Source organism: Tachyglossus aculeatus, chromosome 1 (genome assembly GCF_015852505.1).
Source record: "Tachyglossus aculeatus isolate mTacAcu1 chromosome 1, mTacAcu1.pri, whole genome shotgun sequence".
Taxonomy (NCBI): Eukaryota; Metazoa; Chordata; class Mammalia; order Monotremata; family Tachyglossidae; genus Tachyglossus; species Tachyglossus aculeatus.
Window position 1 is genome coordinate 86,841,237 of NC_052066.1, and position 27,533 is coordinate 86,868,769.

Sequence of the window (27,533 nt, forward strand, 5' to 3'; positions counted from 1 at the left end):
ATGAAGTATATTTCTTACACTGAATCATTTAAACAGTTCAGGGCCTGTTCTTTGTATGAGAATGTGTCTCTTTGTTCCTGTATTGTACTCTCCCAAATGCTTAATACAGTGCTTTGCAGACAATAGGTGCTCAGTAAATATGATTAAAGGAACGATTGAATTACAACCTCTTGAATGATATTTTGCACGTGCTGTTTTTTATACGAAATAATATTCATTCACTCCAGTACCACTTCAACCCGTCCCAGTCTGTTGTTGTCATGGAAGGAGATGACATTGAGAATATAAATCAAGCTCTTCGAAAGGTCTCATATATCAACTCCAGACAGTTTCCTACTGCAGGTGCACGGCGGCTGAAAGTCTCATCTAAAGTCCAGTAAGTTAAACTCAATTGTACCAATTTAAGCAGAGATACATTGAAAAGTGGGATCTTTTCTCTTTCAATGTGCCAACAAAAAAGAATAGTTTTCTTTATATATGGTAATATCAATTAAGGCTCAGGAATATGTTGTCCTTTAGAAATATACTCAATACTAGAAAAAAGAAAAAGGGTTGAATCACTTTTTCCCATTTTTAATCCCATTACAAGAGCCTCATGAATTTTACATTTTATTTTTCACATTTTCTATCTACCTGTTCAAGCCTAGAGCAATCATCTAAATTCAGGAATATATCTTTGTTATAAATGTGCTTTGATGTTAATAAGCATCCATGCAAACTCGTGATAAAGCTAACATCGGTGGAGCAAAAACCATTCAAGTTAGACTAGCCACAGTGTACCTGTTCAAAGCATCCACATGTCTTTGTGGCCAACTCACTTACCGGACTTCGGAAGGAAAATAGCTTATGTAAGATCAACCTCCCTCCGATGTCAGTGTACAACTCTCATTGTTGGTTAATCTTTGCTGCACAAATTAAACCCTGATTTGTGTTCTGACATCCTCCGCCCACATTATCCATTTTTCTACTGTTACCAGGGGTTATCCACCCTAAATCCCACCTTAAAGAGCCTGCTAAGTTACTTTAGAATTTCCAGAAGCCTGGTCAGACTCCTCTGGTCCTATAGCCCTTTGGTTTTTCTGTTCTTTAAATGTGGATCTTCTGCTCAGTGCACCTCTCTCACTGATACCACCTTTTCAAATGAAGTCCAGGCATCTCCCCAAGGACTAAGGGATGATTGGGAAATAGCTAATGACTGAGTGTCTTTGGTTCCAGCTACTTAGCCCATCTTCTTCCTCCCTGGTTTTTCTAATTGGCTCAGCTAAGTATTTACCCCATCTCAGGGTCGCACCTGGAGAGTTTCCAGTATTCTACCAGTCTTGGCTACTGGAGGGAGAGTCAAGCAGAGGTATACCCATACCATTCTTAGCTTGGCCAGTGGCTAGCGAGTGGGAGACAATTGGCTACAGGTCAAAACTCACCCTTTCTGGGCAGCAGCAGCAGGGGAGAGAGTCGAGGGTGGATACTCAAATCTACTGCATGGAAGGAGGCAATGGTGGTAAACCACGTCCATGTCTTTACCAAGAAAATTATACAGATGCACTACCGAAATGATTGCAGATGGAGAGCGGGACATTCTGGGAGAGATCTGTCCATGGTGTCGCTATGGGTCAAAAACAACTAGGTGTCATAAGACGAGACGGGTATTTACACTTCCCTTAATGACTCTCTTGGCTTCCTCCTAGGGCCAAGTGAAAGTGCCCATCACAGGGTTTCCCAATGCAAAGGGAAGAACTAAACAGCTAACTAACAGGACCCCTGGAAACCATAATATTTTAAGGATATTTGAAAAGAGGCAAGCTTTAAAATTAGAGAGTTGGCTAGTTCTGGGGTCACAGGTAACAAGATAGCTAGTCATTCAGCCAGTTAGATGACACTCTGTGAATGTAATGGATACACTAGAAGTAGTTGCCATCTAAAGAACTCATCCACTGATTCATCTGTTGAAAGTTAATTAAATGTTTCAGTTTTTGTACATCCTAAATAACCCCACTTCTGCTGATGGGCCAATCTCTATAATTCTACTACTTTGCCAGTAATGCATTATTTAGGATGAAGTTGAAATTACCCAGAGCCTGTGACCAAAGCTATTAATTATGGTATTGGTTAAGTGCTTAGAATATGCTGAGCACGGTAATAAGAATGATAATGATGGCATTTATTAAGCGCTTACTATGTTTGAAGCATGGGTCTAAGCGCTGGGGGGGATACAAGGTGATCAGGTTGTCCCACATGGGGGTTCACAGTCTTAATCCCAATGTTACAGATGAGGTAACTGAGGCACAGAGAAGTTAAGTGACTTGCCCAAGGTCACGCAGCTAAGTGGCTGAGGCGGGATTAGAACCCGTGACCTCTGAGTCCCAAGCCCGGGCTCTTTCCACTGAGCCAGGCTGCTTCTCTTAACATTGGGGTAGATACAAGATAATCAGGTTCCACATGGGACTCAGTCAAAGTAGGAGGGAGAACAGGTATTGAATCCCTGTTTTAAAGGTGAGGAAACTAAGCACAGATAATTTAATTGACTTGTCCAAGGTCACATAGCAGACACATGGTGGAGCCGAGAATAAGAGCCGAGCCTTCTAACTCCCAGGCTTGTGCTCTTTCCACTAGGCCATGTTATTCCTCAACTATTTGTGAAAGTTGAGGAGTATTGCCATTCATGTGTGCTAACGACAACAAACGACTGATTTTCTGCTGAGCTTTAATAGAAACTTGCCATGATGATAAAGCTTCTAGAGGCATGAACTTCTTGGAGGGAAGGCCCAGAAACTGGAATTGCAACTTCATGAGTCTTCAGCAGTAGCAGACTTTCAATTACACCACTAATGAGCAATGTGGGTCTTTTGCAGGTGCTTTGGGGAAGATGTCTGCATTAGTATCGCAGATATAGACGCCTATGTAGTGGTGCATCAGGCCAACGAGCCCAAGATTACAATAAGTGGAATGGACCACTTCGCTCGACCGGCTCCCCAGTTTGAAAGTGCCAAAGGAGTGACTCTCTTCCCTGACATCAGAATCGTTAGCACTGTCACCAAAATGGAAGAGCACGTGGCTTCAAAGGAGGATGGTGGAGGTTTGAGAATTTGATTTTCAATACCATTTTAAGAACCACTTTATTACCTAACTCATCCTAGAATAACTCGTTCAGTCACGTAATGTGAAGCAAGCAGGAAAATTCTCTCTGTTATGATGAATTGCTTCATTACCAATAGGAATGCTCACTTAGCACCTAAAATATGTTTTGATTTATTTAATTTTACAGCAATATTAGCAGGGTGGAGGTCTGAAAGCATTTGCCTGTAGTAAAAATATATAAAACTATTCATGGATAGCTTTACAATGTGAGAATTTATAGGAGAAGGGGAAACAATTTGAGAACTGTCCTCAGCTGCCTTAAACTTTCAACTGTGTAATCTCTCAAAAGTGGTGATCACTGATCTGTCATATTAGGTGGGCTAGATTCCCTATAAGGCTGATTTTATGTGTAATTATTTTGTCTAAAACTACCCCTATTCATCAATAGCTAAGTATTAAATCAATCAATGGTATTTATTGAGTGCTTACTGTGTGCAGAGCACTGTACCAAGCATTTGGGAGAGTACAACAGAGTTGGGAGATACATTGTCTGTCTCCCCCTTCTAGACTGTGAGCCCGCTGTTGGGTAGGGACCGTCTCTATATGTTGCCAACTTGTACTTCCCAAGCGCTTAGTACAGTGCTCTGCACACAGTAAGCACTCAATAAATACGATTGAATGAATTCCCTGCTCACAGGGACCTTAAAATCCTATCTGCCCTGCTTACCGTGTATTAAAAGAAAATAAGATTGAACTGGGATCATTTTCACGTATATAATTATGTTTATTATGTAAGGTGATCCTTTCCTTAAAACTGTCAAGAGTCTTTGGGAAGGCTGTGGTATTTGAGGATATGAGCCAGATTAAACCAGAAACCTTGATAGAGGAATCTGAAAATTGGGAGGAATGAACACTTTGATTGGATCCTCTATTTGACAATTTGGGCTTATGCTGCTGGGATTAGTATAGGATGAGGCAAATGTCCTATGTTCTCAAGTACCTTTTCTTTTTAGGGGTGGTACAGTCAATTCCTCAAAAATTCCCCTCTGGTTCTCCCTGGTTTGGAGGAATTTTGACTGAAATGAAATGGTTATACCAACCTATTCCTCCTTCTTGGATATCAACCATTTTATGAATGAGGCCAGGAACATACATTATCCTAGGTCTCAGCTAGCTAGCATCCATTCTCATGAGGAATTCTTTATGGGCTATGAAATAATTGAGAGACTTGTGGGAGGGAAGATTTATGTTTTCAGTTCCCAACTCTATGTTAGGTGGAATGATACACTGCAGCAGCTACCTCCTGACTGACTTAAAAAGTTAAAACCCCCAACAGAGTAACATGTAAGCTTGATTTCAAGATCAATTTTCAATTACATTCTTCATATTTCTTGCATGTTCTTGAATGATTTTGATAAAGTGTCTCTTGAAGGACTGCTAACCCCCTGGCCTGCATTTTCAAGGTTGTTTACATTCTTAAAACCGTTCAACCATTCTCTCTGAAAATTGGTAGACATAAAACAAATCACATCGCATTATGACCTATTATGTTACTGAGTTTTCCTTTATTTCATTTTCTCCATTTGAAGATATATGATTTCTTTCCTTACCCTTCCTCTCCCCACCAACCCTCTGCATAGCAGCTAAGCCTACTGGAGTAGAGGAAATGCTTCACAACTTGGACTTCTGTGATATCCTGGTCCTTGGAAACCAACTAGACCCAGCCCAAGAGTGCTTGGAACTAGACTACAGCGAGCTGCATATGAAGCATCTAGACGCCACAAACTCTACCTCAGGCTATTCCATATACGGTAAGGGCAAAGTGATTTTTCTGTATTTCTCTTTTGGTGGAGGCTTTTTGCTGTGAATTGTGAAGCAGCAGAGCTCAGGGACTGGATGGATCTGAGGACTCTGAGGATTCAGGGAGGATTAAGGTGGATTTCATCATTCATTTGTGAAGTGCATCAGGGCAGATTGTTAACCTTGTGGGATTCTGGAGTCCTATTTCAGGAACAGTCTCCTTGCAATTCATATTCAATCAATCCAGCAGTCTCAGTGTAGCTATTGGTTTCATTTTCCCTTTCCTGTTTTCCCTTTACCCAGGTCACCCAAACCTGCTGTGCTAGCTAGAGTCAAAATTTAATTATGCAAGGTCCAACCACTCTCTTTTCTAAGGGACACAAAGTAGAAGTAAAAACAAATAGAATGCATGACCCACAATTTAGATAGGCCCCTAAATGATCAGGAGTCACTTCAGTCTAATTTGGAAGTGCAAATTCACCTTTCTTAATCTAAGGCATTTGGACTGTATGGATTCAACACTATTCTACCAAGGAGAATGAAATAACAGATGAACCATATCACAAAACTCAGTACTGAAAACATGGGAGTGCCGCACCCAGCTGAATGAAATCCCTTGCTAGTCTTTCTACCCCAGTGTTAAAACACCTTCACAAATCTACATAAATTGGAGATAATTGCAATTAAGCCGAAGAGCTGGAGCAAAACTGCTTGCACACAGATGGAGGTGTTGTTTGTTTGCCTTTTTAACAAAGACCACACCTTTTCAGTTTCAGAGAGGAGTCATTGTCTCAAAAATGTTATGTGATTTGGCTAAATTTCATAAATCAAAAGTGTCTCACAGAATGAATATTTTTCACTTCCTACTCTATAGGGGGAAATGTGGTAATGTAGATTCAACCTGCTAATTTATTTGAAAGTCACATGTGGGCAAATAGAAAGAGCCCCACCAAATCAGAGACAATGCTTCTTTTCCCATAGTGCTTCACTTTGGGTCAAATGTTAATGTACTATCAGTCATTAAGGCCCCACTTACTGCTACAATATATACTGTTGAAAAATTGCTTGTAAATTCTGGTAAAGGTTACATTGTATGTGAACCTTCAAAAAATATTCTTACTTCAACAAGCATTCATGATATTTTTTTTCCTTAAGGAGAACTCTCTGTCTTTTGGTAAGTGTAGTTCATAGTTATGACTCATTCTTTTTCCATATTCTAATTTTAAATAACTTGGTCAATTGCTGTAGGTGTGGGCACAATGAAAAACTACGAACAGGTTCTGCACCAAGTTCGGTATCGCAATTGGCACACAGAGACCCTCTCTGATAGAAAGTTTAGGATCAAGTGTTCTGAGCTCAATGGACGATACACTAGCAATGAATTCAGCCTGGAGGTGAGTACTGCCGGTGCTACATTATTATTATTGTGTTTTTTTTAAATCTTACCTCACTTTCTCTTCAACAACAACAAAAAATTGCAGTCTATGTCAAGACTACCATCTTCACCCCCTAACAGCATATGAAAATGTTCTGTACTCAAAGCACAACAGTGGGAAGTCAGAATTCTGGGGGAGGACCCATACCAGAATTATTCGATCCACGCCACTGACATAGCACTGTGGCGGGCCTTCAGGGACTGATACACCTGTATTCCTCACCATATTTTGTTCTTTAAGTCATGACAAGTCATCGGTTCTGGGGAGGGTGAACTTTGTTCAGGCTCCCCAAGCCTCCCCAGTGGCTGAAATTGGCCTTGAGTTGTATAATCAATCAATAAATGGTATTTATTGAGCATTTACTGAGTGCAGAACACTGTACTAATCTCTTGGAAGAGTACAGTATAACAGAGTTGCTAGATATGTTCCCTCTCGCCAAGGAGTTTACACTCTAAAGGGTACAAGAAGTTAGTAGAGGGACCAGGAGAACCATCTGACATTTTTATTTTCTTTGCTGAAATATTTTTTAGGTCTCCCGAGTATAAATGGTCATAATAGAACTGCTTCTTCTCCTGCTGTTAGGGGCTAGGCTCAAGAGAGGGTTCCTCTATCCTCCTCTTTGTAATGTCACTGATTTCCCAGAGAGGTTTAGGCTTTATAAATCTTCCCCCAACTGTCTGGTTTCTTCTTTAGACCCTCTGCTACTAGGTTGGCTTCGATATCCCATAGAAAATAAGCATGGAATTGTGGAAGAAGAGTCCTTTTTGTTTCTTAAATAGGGACAAGTCCCGCCAGATGTAACAAAATATATGTTTGCAAAAAAAAAATGGAGTATTAGGTAGCAGGTTTCATCATTCCACGGTGAATTGAAATCTATAATCGGCAGCTAGGTTTAAAGATTAATCTTATAATACTGCTTAGTAAGTTTGTTGCAGTTCTGGGGAATTAAGAGCAACCCAAGAGGGGAATCAAACAAATATGAAGGAAAGAGCACCTTAACTGGCCAGGCACAATGGTTGCATATTGAAACTGTGCACAATCTGTTTATATTCATAATGTGGGAAAAGAGGTTAAGCACTGGGGAAATACAAGATAGTAAGGTACGAAATGGGGCTCTCAGTTTAAGTAGGAGGGACAACAGATTTTGAATCCACACTTTTCAGAGGAGGAAACTGAGGCATAGAGAAGTTAAGTGACTTGTGATGATTGATTGTGTTGGCAAGGACTGAATTTCAAGAAAAGGTATTTGAAGGGCTCTTGAGACTACCAAGAACAGACAGTGTATTATCATTTAACACTGGATTTGTATCATAAGAAATAACTTTACCCAATAATATTTCTGTTTGCATTTGGCCTTCTCATCTCTACCATTCTCAGGTCATCTGTGTGCTTGTATGCACTTCACAGTGGTCTACGCCACTGGGACTAACTGGCAGGGGTGAGACACGGACAGTGAAGCTATGCAAGACCAATCAATCACTAGCACTGTAAAATCATCTTCTCAGGTTCAGAGATTCCCCCAGTCTGAGCTTCAGGATCTCATTTCTTCCTACAATAAACATGAGAAATAGCCACATTTAAGTTATGAATGACACAAGAACATTTTTGCACCATCCAATACTAGGTAATGTTGGCCTTCATGCCATAAGTTATGAAGTCAGTAGGGAGTGCTAGCTTGCTAATATTTAATAAGTGCTTACTATGAGTAGAACACTACACTAAGCACTGGGAGTGTATCTGTGAGCCTGTTTTGGGCAGGGATCATCTCTCTCTGTTGCTGAATTGTACTTTCCAAGTGCTTAGTACGGTGCCCTGCCCACAGTAAGTGCTCAATATGACTGAATGAATGAATATGTGAACTCAAAACATATGGCAGTCATAGATATTGAGTGCTTTACTGTGTGCAGAGCAGTGTACCAAGCACTTGGGAGAGTACAATATAAGAGTTGGTAGACATATTCCCTGACCACAGCGAGCTTACAGTCTGAGGGGGAGGCAGGCATTATTATAAATAAATTACAGATATGCACATAAGTGTTGGGGCTGGCAAGCAAATGGGAGATGCAGAAGGGAGTGGGAGAAGAGGAAATGAGGGCTTAGTCAGGGAAGGCCTCTTGGAGGAGATATGTCTTCAATAAGTTTTTGAAGGTGGGGTAATCGTCTGTCAGCTATGAAGAGGGAGGACAGTCCAGGCCAGAGGCAGGATGTGAATGAGATAAAGACTGACGCAAATGAGTAGGTGTTAACTCACCTTGGCATATAAACTGAATAAGTGGTCTAACTTCAGAACAAACATCAGTGACAATTACAGTGCACAACAAAACTGTTCAAGAAGCTTTTGCTGCTAGATGGTTATCATATTGTTTTACCTCTTTACTAACTCGTGTAATGAAAAGTCAAAGAATCCTAGGGCTGGTGGCTTTAATGGAGGCCAACAATCACCCTCAGCAAGGGGACAAGGGTTTTGTCCGTTCTAGGTGGTGGTCACATCCTCAGCCTACCTCTGTCTATGGCATCCTACTAAGGAGAGCTGTCACTCCAGTGCTGGAAGGGCTGGGGGTACTGCCTTCCCTGCCACACACAGTCTGACGTCACTTTTTAGTTTGTGCAAGCCCATCCTCAATTAAGATCACTGGCAGGTACTAAGGAATTGATAGGAGCTGTTCTCTCCCTCTGCAGGGAGAGATTTTACCTTTACTGTTAAATGCAAAACGGTTTTCTGGGCCTTGGTCATCCAAAATGCCTACTTATCTGAACTGAGGCTTGTTCGGATCATCCCCCCAAAATGAGGAAAGCCAACCAGATCTGGGCCCTCAGTAGGAGTTACCCATACTCATTTATCAGACTTTACCACTATACCAAGTAGTTCAGGAAATCACCCTTCTGCTGTACTCTATAACAAAGGGGAATGCTGTCTTTGGAAAGAAACTAACCACTTGTACTGTGCACTTATTTTTCTCCTGGTATCTTTGCACCTTTGCCAGAGCATGGCACAGGGCTCAATGGGATACATTGCTGGCTCAGAAAGAAAGATAACACTCAAAATGTGGACTCACAACAGCACCAGACTGGAACAGTCTTGAGTAGTCAAGCAATCATAATCAATCATATTTATTAAACACTTACTGTATGTGGAGCACTGTACTAAGCACTTGAGAGAGAACAATACAACAGGCCCATAGGACTTATTACAAACCTATAATTTATTCATTTATATATCAGTGTCTGTCTTCCCCTCTAGACAGGGAGCTCTTTGTGGGCAGGGAATGTGCTTACTGTTATAGTGTACTCTCCCAAATGCTTAATACAGTACACTGCACAAAGTGAGCACTTGATAAATACGACAATGAATAAATGAACAGAGTTGGTAGACACATTCCCTGACCACCATGAGCTTATAGTCTAAACTACTCATCACATATAAGGGGCTGGAGTGAAGATAAGCAAATGCACAAGGAATGAAAAGCCTGTGAGAAGCCCGAGCAGGAACACACACATGACCACGTCTTGGGTCCATGTCCTTCACCTGGGCTGCCTAAGGATGACTGGATTCCACCCAAGTCATCATAAGTTTCATCTCACTCCACTCAAATCCCTTCATTATTGGCTAGGGGATAAAGCTGCAGGGATAGCTTTAGGGCCAAAGAGTAAGCACTGGGAAAAAGAAACTTCACAAAGAGAGGGATGAGCCAAAAAGACAGCTTCCCAAATTTGTGATTATCAAGGGAAGGGCCTTAGAGCAAAGCATCATCCCAATATAGGAAGGCAAAGGAAATTATTGGAAAGGACTAGTAAGAAAAAAACATGATTGTTACAGCTCTTACCTTACCATGAACAGAAGCTCTGAAGGCTGAATCAGGGTTTGAGGCCTATATTCAGCGGGACAGAGATTTCCCAGGATAGGGATTTTCACCATAAAGGCACTCAGTGTTTGCCAGTGCCTGCTGACTGATGCAAATTCAATGAATTCTTGGTCTGTGGATATCCAAACTCCTCTATGCACAGTTTGTCAGAGAAGCCACGTCTCAGCACTTCCAGCCTGCTGCCTTCTTGGCCAAATGTCCAATCTGGAAATTCTGAGGCTGAGGATAGGGAAGAAGGAGGGCAGGTGGGGATATAATGGAGGAAAAGCATGGTTGTTACTTTCAGAGAATGGAAGCAGTTGCTTTTTGTAGAGATTTACAAGGAAGGAGATGATGGGTGATTTACATCAAAGGAGGTGTAAAATGGAACTTCGTACTGCCTGCATGTCAGAAACACCCTGTACACTGAAACATCCCCAAGACAAAACATGTGGTGTGGTACAGACTCTGAAATGCAATTTCAGATCTGGAAAAGTGCAACACTGCTGCCTGTTTACCATGCTGCATCAAGCACACATTTTCTTTCTTTCAGGTGAACATTCTGCACAATGCTAATTCTAAAGATGAAGAGCACGCAAACCATATGGCAGTGCAGCCTGAATTTCTTCAAGCTGTCCATCTCCCAGAGCCAAGTATCCACAATCCACAGAGATCAGGTATTAACTATGATCTGTGAACTCCTTACCTCTGATGTGCTCAGGACTTGATTTTTTAATTTATTTTATTTTATCATGTTGCTTGTGGACATATGAGATGAGCAGCCTGTAGGTAATAAGTCCCAAATACTGGAGGGGAAGCTTGCAAAAGAAACCTTTTTTTTTTCTTTTTTTCCCCAAACAGGGTGGCGGTGGGTGGGTACTCTTCTTGGAGCTCCTGGTCATCCTGTGAACTCCTTTTGGGCAGGAAATGCATCTTGGCCATCTGTCATAGTTTCTCAATCATTTGCTATAGTGCCCTGTATGCAATGGTTGCTCAATAAAATGCCATTATTACTATTATAACCAGATCAGCAAGTACCATTTATAAGGCCACTTTCTCCATTAGGTACAACGGACATTTGCAAAAGGCCTTTTGTTAGCATGGCCCCAGTCAGTCAATCAATCATATTTATTGAGCGCTTTCTGTGTGCAGAGCACTGTACTAAGAGCTTGGGAGAGTACAATATAACGGACACTTTCCCTGCCCAAAGAAGCTACAGTCTACAGGACACCACAACACACATTAACAGAATGCTGTTGACCCATTCCCCTTGGACTGTGAGTTCCAAGTAGGACAGGAACAATGTCTGACCAGATTATTTTGTAATGTTATTATGTTAGCACAGGGCTTGGTACATAGAAAGTGTTTAACAGACACCACAGTTACTGTTACTGAAGCAGCGTGGCTTAGTGGAAAGAGCACAGGCTTGGGAGTCAGAGGTCATGGGTTTTAAATCCGGCTCTGCCACTTGTCAGCTGTGGGACTTTGTGCAAGTGTCATTTAACTTCTCTGTGCCTCAGTTATCTCATCTGTAAAATGAGGATTAAGGCTGTGAGCCCCATGTGAGACAACCTGATAACCTTGTATGTACCCCAGCGCTTAGAACATTGCTTGGCACATAGTAAGCGCTTAACAAATACCATTATTATTACATTGGTCTGTTGTGGTCCTTATACCTCTGTTGTGGTTGGTATATATATACCAACTATATAGAGAGAAGTGAAGTGACTTGCCTGCCCAAAGTCACACAGCTGACGAGTGGCGGAGGCGGGATTTGAACTCACAGCCTCTGACTCCCAAGCCGGGGCTCTTTCCACTGAGCCACGCTGCTTCTCTAATCTGCATCTGGGGAAGAATCTGGGGAAGCACTGGGAGGAAAGTGAGAGACTGGACTACTGGAGCCAGCGTTTGCTGTCCCTGAAATACCTTAGTCCAGCCACTGTCAGGAAGTATATCTATCTATCTATCTGTATATATATATATATATATATGCATGTATATATATATATATATATATATATATATATAGTATTTGTTGAATGCTTACTTTGTACTTGGCTCTGCTGTAGACACAAGCTTAATCAGGGTGGACACACTCCATGTCTCACATAGGGCTCACAGTCTCAATCCCCACTTTACAGATGAGGTAACTGAGGCCCAGAGAAATTAAATTACTCACCCAAGGTTACACAGGAGAGAAGGGGTGGAATGGGATTCAAACTCAGGTCCTTCTGACTCCTACGCCCATGCTCTATCCACTAGGCCATGCTTCTTCTCTATTTGGCAATCTGACGCATTCTTAGTCATCCTGCTAGAGAAGTTCCTTGTCTGATTCACTCTGAGAGCAGGGTGACCAGACCAGGGGCTACTTCTATGGGGCCCTTCAGGGACCCTCCAACTGGGGAGTTCCGGGTACCCCAATAAGGAGAAAGAATGAGAAAGTAGTTACATATGAGCATGGTGGGGCAATAGGAGGACAGAGGAGCAAGACGTTGGGATTTAGACTTTTTGGTGCTCCATATCTCAAGGGTCTGTGTATTTCATTTTCATTTCTGCTTTCAGTCATTCCCAGTATTGCGACTGTGGTAATCATCATCTGTGTCAGCATACTGATCTTCATTGTGGCACTCGGGGTCTTCCGAATCCACTTGGCCCGCCAACACTGCTCTGAGGAAGGGGAAGTGACTAAAGAAAATGAAATGGACTGGGATGACTCCGCACTGACCATTACCGTCAACCCAATGGAGGTGAGCGGGCACGTTGGGATTTGCTTTTGCAGGGCTTCCTGACAGTGGCTGGACTAAGATATTTCAGGGACAGCACATGCTGGCTTCAGTAGTCCAGTTTCTCACTCTCCTCCCAGCGCTTCCCCAGATTCTTCCCCAGATTCAGATTAGAGAAGCAGCGTGACTCAGTGGAAAGAGCCCGGGCTTGGGAGTCAGAGGTTGTGAGTTCAAATTCCGCCTCCGCCACTTGTCAGCTGTGTGACTTTGGGGAAGTCACTTCACTTCCCTATGCCTCAGTTCCCTCATCTGGAAAATGGGGATTAAGACTGTGAGCCCCACGTGGGACAACCTGATCACCTTGTAGCTCTTCCAGTGCTTAGAACAGTGTTTTGCACATAGTAAGTGCTTAATAAATGCTATTATTATTATTATTATTATTATAATTATTATTATTATTATTATACCTGTGTACATGTGACGGCTGGGCCTGCACTTTCAGTCCACCTTCGAGGGAGGGTGCCGAAAGCCTGCCCTCCAGCATTTCCACTCTTTTTCCCTACTCTCAAACCTCCCAAGCTCTTAAAAGAGCCCCAAGAGTGTGCCAAGGATACTGTTGTTCAGAGCAGGGGAGGTCCCCATTTGTTTTAAAATTATTCTGGGAGATGTGAGGAGACGAATGAGGAACTAAAGAAACTGAGGACCTAGGACGAATTATTTATGATGATAATTTGTAACATTATTTCAGTTAGCTTTATCAGAGCAATGTTAATATGACCCTGGGGCCAGATTTAAAGTGACTTAAGTGCAAGTTGTTGTGTTATGGATTATTAGCTCACCAGTTCAATTCCCTAAGTCAGCAGTTAGCTCAAATGCCAACTGGGCATCAGGGGAAATTGTCAACATATTAGCAATATTTTACTTTTCTTATAATCCTTCCTTCCTTCCTTTGCCGGGGCCCCAGGTAGGTGGCAGAGAATACCCTTTCTTATAATAATAATTGTGGTATTTGTTAAGCACTTACTAGGTGCCAAGCACTGTTCTAAGCTCTGAGGGGGATTACAAGGTAACCAGGTTGTCCCACGTGGGGCTCACAGTCTTGATCCCCATTTTGCAGATGAAGTAACTGAGGTTCAGAGAGGTTAAGTGACTTGTCCAAAGTCACACAGCTGACAAGTGGCAGAGTTAGGATTCGAACCCATGACCTCTGACTCCCAAGCCCGTGATCTTTCCACTGAGTCATGCTAAGGCCTGGCCTCACCCAGGGCAACAGCAGAAAATGTGGTGTGCGGGGAGAGGAGAGAGGAGACCATGCTCTCTTTCTCTGCATGTCTCAGTGGTTATCCTCCCTTTCTCTCCGATTTCCTCCTATATGTGCCTCACCACCTGTGTCTTCTCTTGTGTCACGGTGCTGCTTATTCAGGAAAGGGTTCTGAAGCTGAGGTGCATTCACAGGGAGAAGGAATAGTGGGACAAGGGGAACTGAACTAAAGACACTACTTTCAGCTTGATCTAATTGCCCCCCTTTTTCACATAAAGAAAAGCAGCCCCTCATCCTTGTCCTCAGCCTCCCAGACTGATACCTTCAAAAATTTGTCCAAATGTGGTATTTTGTAATAAGGTGGTGTTGACACAAACATATTCAGATAGTCTGATTCCGGTACCTCTAAGCATAACTCCTTAGATCTCCTCTTCAAGGCAAACAACAATTTTCACTATTTAGAGGTGACTATGTTTATACAGCTCTGTGAAATCGTAGCGCCTTTGTGACTCATGTCAAATTTTGGCTGGCCTTCACAGAAATCACACAAGCACACAGTCTAAAATGGCATTTCCCCATGGAAAAGCAAAAACAATGTCTTAGACAAATATTCATGAAGCAGGCAATCTTATCCTTCCCCATTTCAAAGACACTGCATTATAAAATATGATTTGGTGATTCTTTTTCCTTCTGAATATTTTTCTTTTAATTCTTCATCCTATTGCATATTTTGGGACTTGATTTAGTCATATCAGTACTAGGAATCCAAAGGAACCCACTCCCTCTTCTTTCCGTGCATTCATATAGGGGCAAAAGTCTTCAATTCACAGGACCAGCCTCTTCAAAGTCCCAGAACACTTTATGAGGTGGAGAAAACACTGGTTTTGAGGTCTGAATGGAAAACCCAAGACCTGGATAATCAGGGTCACATTCAATAAACTTAGAGAGGAAGCCTGGTCTAGTGACAAGAGCACAGGCTTGGGAGTCAAAGTACGTGGGTTCTAATCCCATCTCTGCCACTTGTCTGCTGTGTGACCTTGGGCAAGTCACTTAACTTCTCTGTGCCTCAGTTACCTCATCTGTAAAATGGGGATGAAGACTGTGAGCCCTGCGAGGGACAACCTGATAACCTTATAGCTACCCCAGCACTTAGTGCTTGCCACATAGTAAGCACTTAATACCATAGTTATTATAATCATCATTATTACTCTAATTCCAGCCATTTTTGACTATTGAAAATTTAGATTTTAGGCAGGGGAGTGGCAAAGGAATTATGACCTTCTAAGGGAAGCAGTGTGGCCTAGTGGAAAGACCATGAGCCTAAGAGAAGCAGCATGGCTCAATGGAAAGAACTTGGGCTTTGGAGTCAGAGGTCATGGGTTCAAATGCTGGCTCCGCCCATTGCCAGCTGTGTGACTTTGGGCAAGTCACTTAACTTCTCTGTGCCTCAGTTACCTCATCTGTAAAATGGGGATTAAGACTGTGAGCCCCGCGTGGGACAACCTGATCTCTTTGTAACCTCCCCAGCACTTAGAATAGTGCTTTGCACATAGTAACCACTTAATAAATGCCATCATTATTATTATTAGGAGTCAGAAGACCCGGCTTCTAATCCCGTCTCTGCCTTCTGCTTGTTGTGTAACTTTGGACAAGTCACTTTGCCTCTCTGCCTCATTTGTCTTAGCCATAAAATGGAGATTTATATACCTGTTTTCCCTCCTACTTAAGAGTCCCATGCGCGAAAGGGACTGTGTCCAAACGAAATTAACTTGTACCTACCCCAGTACTCATGGATTTGACACATAATAAGCACTTAATGGCTTATGCTGTCAAGTCATCTCCGACCCATAGCGACTCCATGGACACCTCTCTCCCAGAATACCCCACCTCCATCAGATGTCCTGATAGCATATCCATAGAGTTTTATTGGTAAAAATACAGAAGTGGTTTACCATTGCCTCTTTCCATGCAGTAAACGTGAGTCTCTGCCCTCAACTCACTTCTGTGCCACTGCTGCCCAGCACAGGTGAGCTTTGACTCGTAGCAGATTGCCTTCCACTCGCTAGCCATTGCCCAAGATAGGAATGGAATGGAACAGACAGGCCTCTGCTTGACTTTCCTTCCTATTATCAAGACTGTGAGCCCCTTATTGGGTAGTAATTGTCTCTATCTGTTGCCAAATTGTAGTTTCCAAGTGCTTAGTACAGTGCTCTGCACACAGTAAGCACTAAATAAATACCATTGAAGGAATAAATGAATGACTGGTAGAGTACTGGAAACTCTCCAGGTGCAACCCTGAGAGGGGAAGCACTTAGGTTGATAGTTCAAATAAAATATTGGAGGTACATACTAATAAAAATAATAACAATGGCATTTCTTAAGCACTTCCTATGTGCCAGGCGCTGGGGTGGATACAGTCAAATCAGGCTGGACACAGTCCCTGTCCCACGTGCGGCTCCCAGTCTCTATCCCCATTTCACAGATGAGGTAACTGAGGCACAGAGACGTGAAGTGAGTTGCCCAGGGTCATACAGCAGACAAGTGGCAGAGTCGGGATTAGAATCCACAACCTTCTGACTCACAGGCCTGTGCTCTATCCATTATGGCATGCTGCTTCCAAACTATAAACTGATTATTGCATCTTAGTAGGTGTGGGCTACTCGGTACAGCTTAGTATACTTTGCGAAATCAATTTCAGAACATGTTTCCTAGTTGATAAGGTAGATGTTATAGGCGTGGCTTATTCTTCATTCAATCCACTTACATTTTCAGTTGAAGAGCAAAGATTTGAGTGAGGATGGGGACTTCCATTCCCAGATGTGGTCCCGGGTATATGTAGCATATTTACTGGGCTGGCCCATCTGCCTGTATTATACCTGCTTTAGAGGAGAAATAAGACTTGGTCATTGAAATTACCTCACCAACACCTATTCCAGTACTATTCATTCATTCATGCAATCAATTGTATTTACTGAGCATTTACTGTGTGCAGAGCACTGTACTAAGTGCTTGGAAAGTAGAGTTCAGCAACAAAGAGAGACAATCCCTGCCCACGGAAGGCTCACAGTCTTGAAGCGGGGAGACAGACATCAAAACAAGGTAAGAGGCATCAAGAACATCTTTAAAAATAGAATTATAGATACGTATACACATCAGAACAAGTAAAACAGGGATTAATATAAATAAAAAGAATTATAGATGCGTACATATATGCACAAGTGCTGTCGGGGAGGGGTGGGGGTAGAGCAAAGGGAGCAATCGGGGCAAGGTGAGGGGGGAACTGAGGAAAGGGGGTTTAGTTTGGAAAGGCCTCCTGGAGGAGGTGAGCCTTCAGTAGGGCTTTGAAGGGGGGAAGTGTGATTGTTTGGTGGATTTGAGGAGGGAGGGTGTTCCACGTTAGAACATGGGCCAGGTTGATGGTGGGACAGATGAAAATGATACCCTGCAAAGGGCATAGCTACAGAGGCCTAGAGACATAGACCAAGAGACATAGACACAGAGACATAGACCAAGGGCAGGGTTGGAAAAATGTCAGCTCCAATTTCTGTGTAATAACAAAGGCAGACATAATGCCCTGGAACTGTCAACTGTGGCTATGAAGCTGGATAGAGAAGACAAGGCACTGACATGATAGGGTGATGGGGGCAGGGATGGAGATTTTGATAGGTTCATTCATTCTGCTTTGTTTCTTCTGCTAGTAAAGGGCTAGATACAGGCTGGCTCCAACTAAGCAGCATTATTTGAGATCCCCAGCAAATCCTCTATGAAATTAAGGCTGTCAATGATTTACTGCTAAAGCAGCTTTGAAAGATTAACTGCTGTATTTGTCAATGGGATTATTATTCACAATTTATCTCAGTGCTAAATACATACATACTAAATACAGAGCGTCCAGAAATGCTCTGGGCATGTTACTCCTCTCCTCAAAAATCTCCAGTGGCTACCAATCAATCTACGCATCAGGCAGAAACTCCTCACCCTCGGCTTCAAGGTTCTCCATCACCTCTCCCCCTCCTACCTCACCTCCCTTCTCCCCTTCTCCAGCCCAGCCCACACCCTCCGCTCCTCTGCGGCTAATCTCCTCACCGTGCCTCATTCTCGCCTGTCCCGCCGTCGACCCCCGGCCCACGTCATCCCCCTGGCCTGGAATGCCCTCCCTCCCCACATCTGCCAAGCTAGCTCTCTTCCTCCCTTCAAGGCCCTACTGAGAGCTCACCTCCTCCAGGAGGCCTTCCCAGACTGAGCCCCTTCCTTCCTCTCCCCCTCGTCCCCCTCTCCATCCCCCACATCTTACCTCCTTCCCTTCCCCACAGCACCTGTATATATGTATTTATGTTTGTCATATTTATTACTCTATTTTACTTGTACATATCTATTCTATTTTATTTTGTTAATATGTTTTGTTTTGTTCTCTGTCCCCCCCTTCTAGACTGTGAGCCCACTGTTGGGTAGGGACTGTCTCTATATGTTGCCAACTTGTACTTCCCAAGCACTTAGTACACTGCTCTGCACACAGTAAGCACTCAATAAATACGATTGATTGATTGATACTTCTTAGTATTTACCTTTTACTTTCAGTCACAACACCTGAAAACTTTTGAATTTTATGGCAATTTTTATGTGGTCTACAGGCCGTCTTCACTGCCCCTGCACCAGTGACCAACCCTTTAACTCTGCAAAAAAGCATTTTTCAATGAACACACATGTAAAAACAAAAGGAAAGCATTGCAAGACATTAATCTCCTTACCAAGTTTTCACTGATACCATCATGATATCTGGTTAATATGGTTTCTCCAAGTGGTTCCAATCTGCTATTAAAGCAGCGACTATCTGGGTTGCCAACTTGTACTTCACAAGCGCTTAGTACGATGCTCTGCACACAGTAAGCATTCAGTAAATACAATTGAATGAATGAATGAGTACTCCCAGCTCTGCATCTTGTCTGCTTTGTGATCTTGGGCTCGTCACTTCAATTACCTTATCTGTAAAATGGGGATTAAGGCTGTGACAGGAACAGCGTTCAGCCCGATTACCTTCTATCTATCCCAGCACTTAGTACAGTGCCTGGGACATAATAAGCATTTAACAAATACCAGAGTTCATTATTATTTTTATTATTGTTACTGTGATCGCTGAGGACATTTTTCTTTCAATGAAATGTAGAAATATGAAGAGCCCGGTCAGCTGGAAGATGAAAGTGAGGAAGAGGAGGACGAGGAAGCGGATGATGATGACGACGAAGAAACCACCAGCGCGGACTCAGATGGAAGCGAAGAGGAGGAGGAGGAAGACCCTGCAATTGGGAGAGCTAAACCTAACGGCACCAGGCAAGAGCAGCTGGAGTGGGATGATTCGACGCTCCCATATTAGAGTGCTCAGGCCTCCCGGGCTCCTTTTGTAAACACCAATACAATGTATTTCTGAGTCTAGTTAAACTGAGACTATGAGTTAGATGACAGGATTTGGATTTGATTGCCTAGTGGAGCTACTTGTAATTGTCACTTTTCTCACCGTTAGTTGATAAATCCCAATGAGATGCTGCCCTGGCAACTTGGGGTCCAATACACACATTAGCTTTCTCTCCCAGACCCAGTTTCCACTCACCGTAGGCGAAGAGTCCTGTCATTCAACCCATAGAGTTTGGCCTTTGCTATTTTTTCACATTGGAGGATTTCAGCTTGTGATGTTCCTTGTTTCTGTGGGTCCGAATGATGAGGTAGCCCTTTGGTTTCACTTTACTCTGTGTCTAATTTCACGTTCAACAAAAACGCAGAGGCTTATTTTTATGGTGACGAAGATGAACTTCTTTCCATTGCCTTTTCGTACCTCCTTGAAGGTCATCTTAATGGAAACCAGAAGTGTTGATCTCGGTCTCGGTTTGAAAGTCGAATCCTCGGCCAATCCACCCCGATGGCTGTTATGCGATGGCTTTATGTAACCTCCGTTGGCCTATTGCTCCTTCCTTTGCACATCAGTTGAGATGTGGTAGTGGAAATTCAGATTCCAGTCCCGGGTAGGCCAAATTGCAGCAGATAAGCACTCTCTGATTCACATGCTCAGCTGTTACCATGCTGCAGTAACAGGAAACCATTGATTCCGTACATCAGAATTGCACGGGGCTATAATCTAGACAAGTATTGAAACATGAAAACAAAGTACAGATGAGGGAAAAGATTTCATTTGGCTGGTAGAAGGGCTGATTACATGACAGCAACTAGAATTTGTGTCAAAGCTCAGCCCGGGAAATGTGATCTGCTTCCATTTTTGCTGTTATCCTATCAGCTTGCTGGTGGCACATATAAGTTTTTAAAGCATTATCTCCTTTGCATCAGTGCCCTCCTGTCATCATTTCCTCTTTCTTGAACAAAGTCTTTCATTCTGAAAGGATTCTGTAATAATATTAGGATAAAGCTCAAGCAGAATGTGAAGATGAAAATTCCGGGAGTGGGTGGGAAAAAATGTGGTAACATCTCATGTTTATTCACTCTGAAAACAAGGATTAGGAAAAAGGGGTAGGAAGAGAGAACATGTCTATGAGCCATGATAAGACTGTTTATTTTTAATGTAAGAGAGTCTTTTGTATCTCCAAATAACAGAGATACCAAACAAAGTAGCTGTTGCTACGGAAACTCCTCCGTTCCTCTTAGTAGTCTGCAGAATAGCAAGTGAGAAACTGAACTCTTGTGACAATGTGTAAACCACACGTAAACTTTTCCTTTTGTGTTGCCACACTACTTTGGGTTCTACCATGCATTTTCTGTTTGTCCTTTCCCACTTCTCAACCCCTGAACCCAACAGGGATCGCCTATACTCTTGCCTTGGTACACACTGGTGACAGGTTTGATTTCAAGGTTTCCATAGGGAAAGCCTCCGAACCCCTAGTGAGAATCCTCTAATTGTCCCCATGCAAGGCTAGGATCACTAATTAATGTGAAGACTCTGATAGCAGGTGGTAGGCAGGCCCCACTGTGGTTTCCAAAGGCTTTCCAACCACAATACTTAAAGAAAACAATAAACATTGCATTTTTCTTAACCTTTTAGAGCAAAGCTATTGGAAGACAGGTAGGAGTGTCTGTCTGAAGCAGGCCCTTCTACAGGAAATGCTAGCACCAAACAACCGCTTTGATCAGCCAAAATCATCCTTGGCTAGCCTAGTCATTCATACGGTTTTACTGCAGTCTGTTTTCAGTTGCTCTGCCCAGTCCTGGACACTCTTATTCCTGGAATTTTTATTTTAAACTGCCATTCTGCCTCCATCACAGTTCCTGCACTGAGCCTCATGTTTCAGAAGCAGCCCCTGTGTTTATGGGAACACGAGAAGGTAAGGCAGTGGCTCAGAAGTGAGGTGGATGAGGGGGGTGGGGGAGGAAAAGGGCAGGGTTTTCCCTGGTGACATGTCCTGGAGATTTCCACAAAAAAATTATCTCATTTTTTTTTGATGCTATCACATCATTTACTTCCAGGTGGCAAAAGGGGTGTCCAGCATTGCTTTGCACATAATAAGTACTTGATAAATGCAATTGAATGAATGAATTTCTGAGTGTTTTCGCTTGGCCCCACGGTCCTTGGCCAATTTGTCCATAATAGTTGGTCCATAATAGTTGGAAGTAACAGAGTTTTTCAATTGGGTAGTTAAGGAAAAAAAAAGACACCCATACTTTAGAGGTGAAAATTTAGTTGAACAAGACATGCAAGATGCTTTCTAAATAGCCTTTGTCCTTGCACTGTGCTCTTTGAAGGTTTTGTTTGCAGACAAAAATGATCTGCTGCCATTCAGTTTGTCTCTGATGGTTGTATTTATACCTAGATGTTTATGTTTGAACATTTGGAAGTACTTATACTTTGGAACAGAATCATAAAAATAGTGATGATGGATCAGTTGATGTAGTTTTCTGTAAATAGATCTACAATAATTTGCAAAGGAATGATGATGATAGAAAGCACTCTCTCTCAAGGTTGGTTCTCTGCCCACTGGCATAAAGCAATGGAGATTTCATTTAGCTTAAGCTGGCTGTTCTATAAAAGCAACATTCACTCAATTCTTCAAAGCAGCTCTTCAAACAAGTTAGTTGCCAAGGGTTATTCTTAAAGTTTTCTCACTTTGATATTTAATGATTTTCTCAGAACCACTCGGCTTCTTAGTGAGGGGAAGGGGAGAAACTGCGTTTCATAACATCTGTATTTTCAGCTCAGACGTCCTCAGAGAAAATCATTAAGATGTCCTTCTGGAAAACAGATCTCCTTTCTTTTGTACATTGAAATTTTCAGAGGAAATAGCTAGGATATATATATATAAGGAAATGGAATTTGGTTGCCAGGGTTAGGTTGGACACTGCCCATTTGCTCATTATGATCTAATGCTCTGGATTTAAGGGTGGGCCTTCCAAATCTGATATGGGCCCAGAAATGAAATCTCCATTTTTCAAGAATGAAGGATGTTATATTGGGCATGTCAGTCCAGGGCCCTGTTAGATCAATGAGGCTGTATAATTGGCTCTAGCTGATCTCTGTGGTACTCCTTTCCGGTGACTGAAATTTTTAACTCCACCCCGATGGTTTTTTGGGGAAGCAAAACTGTAACAAATATGTGTGTCCTTCAGCAGCAAATCAGGCACTGCAGACCAAATTCCAAGCATCGTTATAAACCCAGAGACCAATGTTTTAGTAACAGTAGTTGGAGAGCTAAGCTGTGGTCAGAATCCCCAAATTACACTGGTCTATATTAACTGTCAGTAATAATAATAATGGCATTTGTTAAGCACTTACTATGTGCAAAGCACTGTTCTAAGTGCTGGAGGCGGGGAGATACAAGGTGATTAGGTTGTCACATGGGCTCACAGTCTTCATTCCCATTTTATTGATGATGTAACTGAGGTTCAGAGAAATTGAATGACTTGCCCAAGATCACAAAGCAGACATGTGGCAGAGCCGGGATTAGAACCCATGACCTCTGACTCCCAAGCCCGGGCTCTTTCCACTGAGCCATGCTGCTTCACACATCAGGGTGATAAGCTTCACTTCTTCATTGTAGTTGGCTCTTTTTAGTGCCTTTAAAATGATTCTAAAGATTTGTAGTTCTTTAAAACCCAATGAAGATCTACAGTGCTCCCCAATGGACATTAAAATTAGATGCCTGGAAGCAGTATAAAAAGCAGCCTTTTTTTTGCAAATATTCATTTAAATTAACAAAGCAGGTGGCATAAAGGAGAGACATTGAAAGGTATTAGATTTGAAATACAGCAAGTGATCTCTATGTAAAGGGAAACTTGCCTCCTTTCAGATCTTTGGATGGCTACACCAAAAAGAACTCTCTTTTTATCTCCTGTAATATCCACTTGCTGCTGAAAACATGTCCAGTACATCTGTTTCAGTTTCGTACATTTATTGAGAAGAACAATACTCAGCTCTCGAGCCAATTCAATTTTTATTTATCCATTGTCTAGGAGTTCTGTTGCTGGCAAAGGAAATGAGAATTGTCTATTGTGATGGTGGATTATCACTTACATTTCACTATCTTTTTTTCTCCTTAACTATTTTCTGAAATGCTCTATACATCTTATTTCTACCTCACCTTGTTGAACAAACTAAAATGGGAAGGCCATTCATTGGACAAAGTTGCCTTTTTGCTGGAATACAGTTGATACAGTATAATTGGCAGCAATGACAACAAAGCAGGGAGGTTTTCTCTTTTGACAATTCGCTACCATTATTTTTTTTCATACAATTTTATGGGTACTCTTTTTGAGCTGCAAATAGCTGAAAGTCAGAAATTTCTTGCTACTGGAGAAGGGTGCCCCATTCCTGAATATTTTTAATGCAATGCTCAACCAGGTTTGGACTACCCATAGCCCATCTGGATATCTTGAGGGTTTGTCTGGGGACACTGATGGAGAAAAGGGGAAACAGAGTAGCCTAATGGAAAAAGCTTGGGCCTGGGAATCAGACAATATGGGTTCTAATCCCTGCTCCATCACTTTCCTCCCATTTGACCTTGTACAAGTCACTTAACTTTGTTGTGCTTCAATTCCTCAACTGTAAAATAGAGATTCAAAACCTGTTTCCTCTCTCCCTTAGACTGTGATCGCTATGTGCATCGGGATATATCTGACCTGATTAACTTATATCCACCCCAGGGTTTAGAACAGTGCATGACACACAATAAGTGCTTAACAAATGTGATTGTCATTATCATTTTTAATTATCATTCTTATTACCTGTTCTTGTGCAAGCTATCGCCACAACCTGGAAACTCAGGAAGATAATTTGACCAGTGTGGGATCCGGATAGGTTAGCCTTGATCCTCATGTGTTATGGTATTGGCTACCTTATAGAAGGATGAATTTAAGGCTGAAAGTCAGGAGTCACTCTCCTTACTGAGAAGGCACCTGTGGAAAGGCTTTGGTAGCCTTCCAGGCATGGGCTGGAGAAAGGTTTGTTGTTATAGCTTTCAGTCCTAATGACAGCCCCATAAAATGAAATATAAATCCCATTCATAATGATTAGCTGTTCTCTCAAACACTGCTCATTGGGCACATGAAAGAGGAGTCAAACATCAGTCCACCTGTTGCTACAGAACAGTACCAGGGTCTGTGCACAACAGTTTCTCTTTTAATATCAACTTGCCAAATAATCAGTCAATGGCATTTATTGAGCACTTACTTTAAGCAGCGCACTGTACTAAGCACTTGGGACAGTGTAGTACAATAGAGTTGGGAGATGTGATACCTGACCACGTTGTACTTATAGTCTAGAGGGGGAAACAGATATTAAAATAAATTACAAATATGTACATAAGTACTGTGGGGTGAGGGTGGGGTCAACATCAAGTGCCTAAGGGGTACAGAACCAAGTGCAAGTTTAAAGTCAAGATCCAAGCCAAATTTAAAGCAGGGGTGGCAGCAAATACATGAAGCAATTTCAGTCTAAAAAATCACATTTCCTCTGTTGATGTAATTTTGAGACATCAGATAGGCTATATGACTAAAACTTGCTTTTGTATTCAAGCTGTAGGAGAGTATGGCTTCAGACGGAGAAGGAAGATGCCCCCTTGTTTACTTCTTACTGTTTCAGCAAATTGTCTCTTCTCCAGCCCAATAGCCATTAAGAAAGCCAGAGTGAGTTAGAATCATTAGTAGCTATCTCTTCAGCAGTTACAGATAGCATGGATTGGAAGCCTCATTGACCAGCGTTTGTTGTCTATTACTGCATATCAACTATGGCACAGTGCTCTTCTGGCATCATCACTTCCGAGCAGCCTCATTAATTTCCGCAGGCAAAACGTTGACATTGGTTCAACCCCAAGCGCTCATCTTCAGTAAGGAATGATCCAGGCCTAGACAACTGAATTTTCCCTCTCCCATCTTAATAGGATGAGCAAATGCGAAAGTTCAAGTTACAAAATCAAACATGAGCTCCAATGACAAAATAAGAACTCTTGGCATTTTTTTTTAAATGTTGTTTCAGTTAATTGAATCCATCCTTTTAAGATTCTTCACCAAGTAGAAAGGGAGAAAGAATTACAGCCTGACTTTACACATGTACACTAAAGAACCATATTGTCCCAGATTTCCTACTGGTTTGGGTTTCAAAATGTCTGAGGGTAGAATTCAAAGTGTTCTCTACCATCCCCTAAAAATCAATTAACTACTTTTAATTAGGTGCCATTATAATAGCTGCTTAAGTGGTCCTTTTGAAAAAAAAATGATTTCTGATGCAGGCAAAATCCAAAGAATCTTTTTATAACTTAATGCCCTCATTTAGCTGAATTAAGATCACCAAAATTCTTTGTAAAGCTAAAATGTGATAGATGCCATTAGTTTTTTTTTCCTTAAAAATACCCCAAAGTACCTTTACGTAAAAGTCCCTAGACCTGTTATATAAGTACCATGAGAGACTTGAGCAAATTCTTGGCTGTCCCCTTATGGTCTAGTATGAAGATTGGAGCTCAGGATTCAGGGATGATACATCAACATTTTTAAAACTATCACCTTAAAAGCACCTAAAATACTCGGATGTCTGTTCATATGGATATGAATGACTGTCAGTAGTAGAATATTTTTGTTATCATAGTAATAGATAAAGAAATACACTCTGACAAAACTGGAACTAGCTTATTTGGCCATGGCACCTGTTATTCTCTTTGGTAACTTTTAAGGTGAAAAGAGCCTATTCCTTTAGCAAGCACTGGGATGTGTCTGTTAATGAGGGGAAATTAATGGATAGCTGAATGTCCACCCAGAATTTCCAGTAGCTAGAGCACGTCCATCCTGCCCAACACAAGCAAACAATTTTGAAAACAACTTGGCTGGTCCTTTGTCCATACTAAGCAGATTTCCTGCACAGGATATTTAAAGATGAAGCATACTTCAAAAACATATTAATGAAAAGGGAACAAAGACAGGATAGAAAGAGGAAATGCAAAAACCACATATTGATCACGAACAACAGAAAAATGTTAGCGCTTAAAGAATTTTACCCCATTAATCTTAAAATGAAAACTATCTCCAGTTCAGATAGTCTAGAAATATTTCCAGAGAAAGCCTTGAACACTTTAAAAAAAAATTGTCAGAGAAGTGATTTAATTTTTCCCTCCTGAAAATGTTGTCTTATAAATCTGGTGGCAGATTGTTTCTGTTTTCAGGAGCCGCAAACCTGTCAACATGCCTCAGGAAAATGACCAGTAAAGAATTTGGAAAGGAAATTCAACAGGAGGAAAGGACAGATTTTTGACAACTCCATTGGGTTGACTTCATCGGGCATGAGGGAAGGTGGCTCAGTTTTCAACTCTGAAGTGATGAACATGAATTTCCTTTGAAACTCTCTTCCCTTGTGGAAGAGGAACAATTTTCCAAGCTGCAGGAGGACTATTGGTGCTAGGTCAGGCAATATAAAGCAGGCGGATTTGAATGCAAAACTAGTTACACTTGAATGTTTACAGTAAGTTGCAGAAGGTAAGTTAGTAGAAAGGACAAGGACAGTTCGAAAGACTGATATTCATGTTCCAACTGTCAAATCATCTTTGGGTTGTGGAAAAAAAAACAGTACAAAAGTTTAGTTGGGGTGGGAGGAAAGTGAGAACTCATATATTGCAAAGACTAAATGGAAAGTTGACAGTGAAGGGAGTCTAAATATTGACTGGAACTTAAGAGTAAAGTGACCAGTAAGTGAAAGCCCTCTAGGGACTTGAAAGGCAAAATAAAACTTTAATTTCAGGAGGAGATGGTAATGCAAATGTGCGTCAGAGGAGTCTCCACTGAATGGGTAAGTGATGCACAGTATCTAGCTAAATGAAAGCATTGTGTAGTTTTAGAAAAGAACAAGATGTAGTAATTAGAGGCTAGGCTGTTCACTTTTTGATTAGTCATAGTATGGGTTATTTGTGCTAAGTGAGTATAA

At 41.9% G+C, this 27,533-nt stretch overlaps 1 protein-coding gene across 1 annotated transcript in view; it reads left to right on the forward strand.

Annotated features, from left to right (window-relative positions):
• CLSTN2 (calsyntenin 2) overlaps positions 1–22,914 on the forward strand; it is a 1,113,326-nt gene extending 1,090,412 nt beyond the window's left edge. Inside the window, exons 11-17 of the mRNA XM_038751476.1 lie at positions 228–376; positions 2,850–3,073; positions 4,716–4,886; positions 6,124–6,269; positions 10,707–10,830; positions 12,716–12,900; positions 19,302–22,914. Of these exons, the coding sequence (XP_038607404.1) occupies positions 228–376; positions 2,850–3,073; positions 4,716–4,886; positions 6,124–6,269; positions 10,707–10,830; positions 12,716–12,900; positions 19,302–19,508 (1,206 nt within the window). The 3' untranslated portion in view covers positions 19,509–22,914. The remainder of the gene's footprint in view (positions 1–227; positions 377–2,849; positions 3,074–4,715; positions 4,887–6,123; positions 6,270–10,706; positions 10,831–12,715; positions 12,901–19,301) is intronic.
• The last annotated feature ends 4,619 nt before the right edge of the window (positions 22,915–27,533 follow it).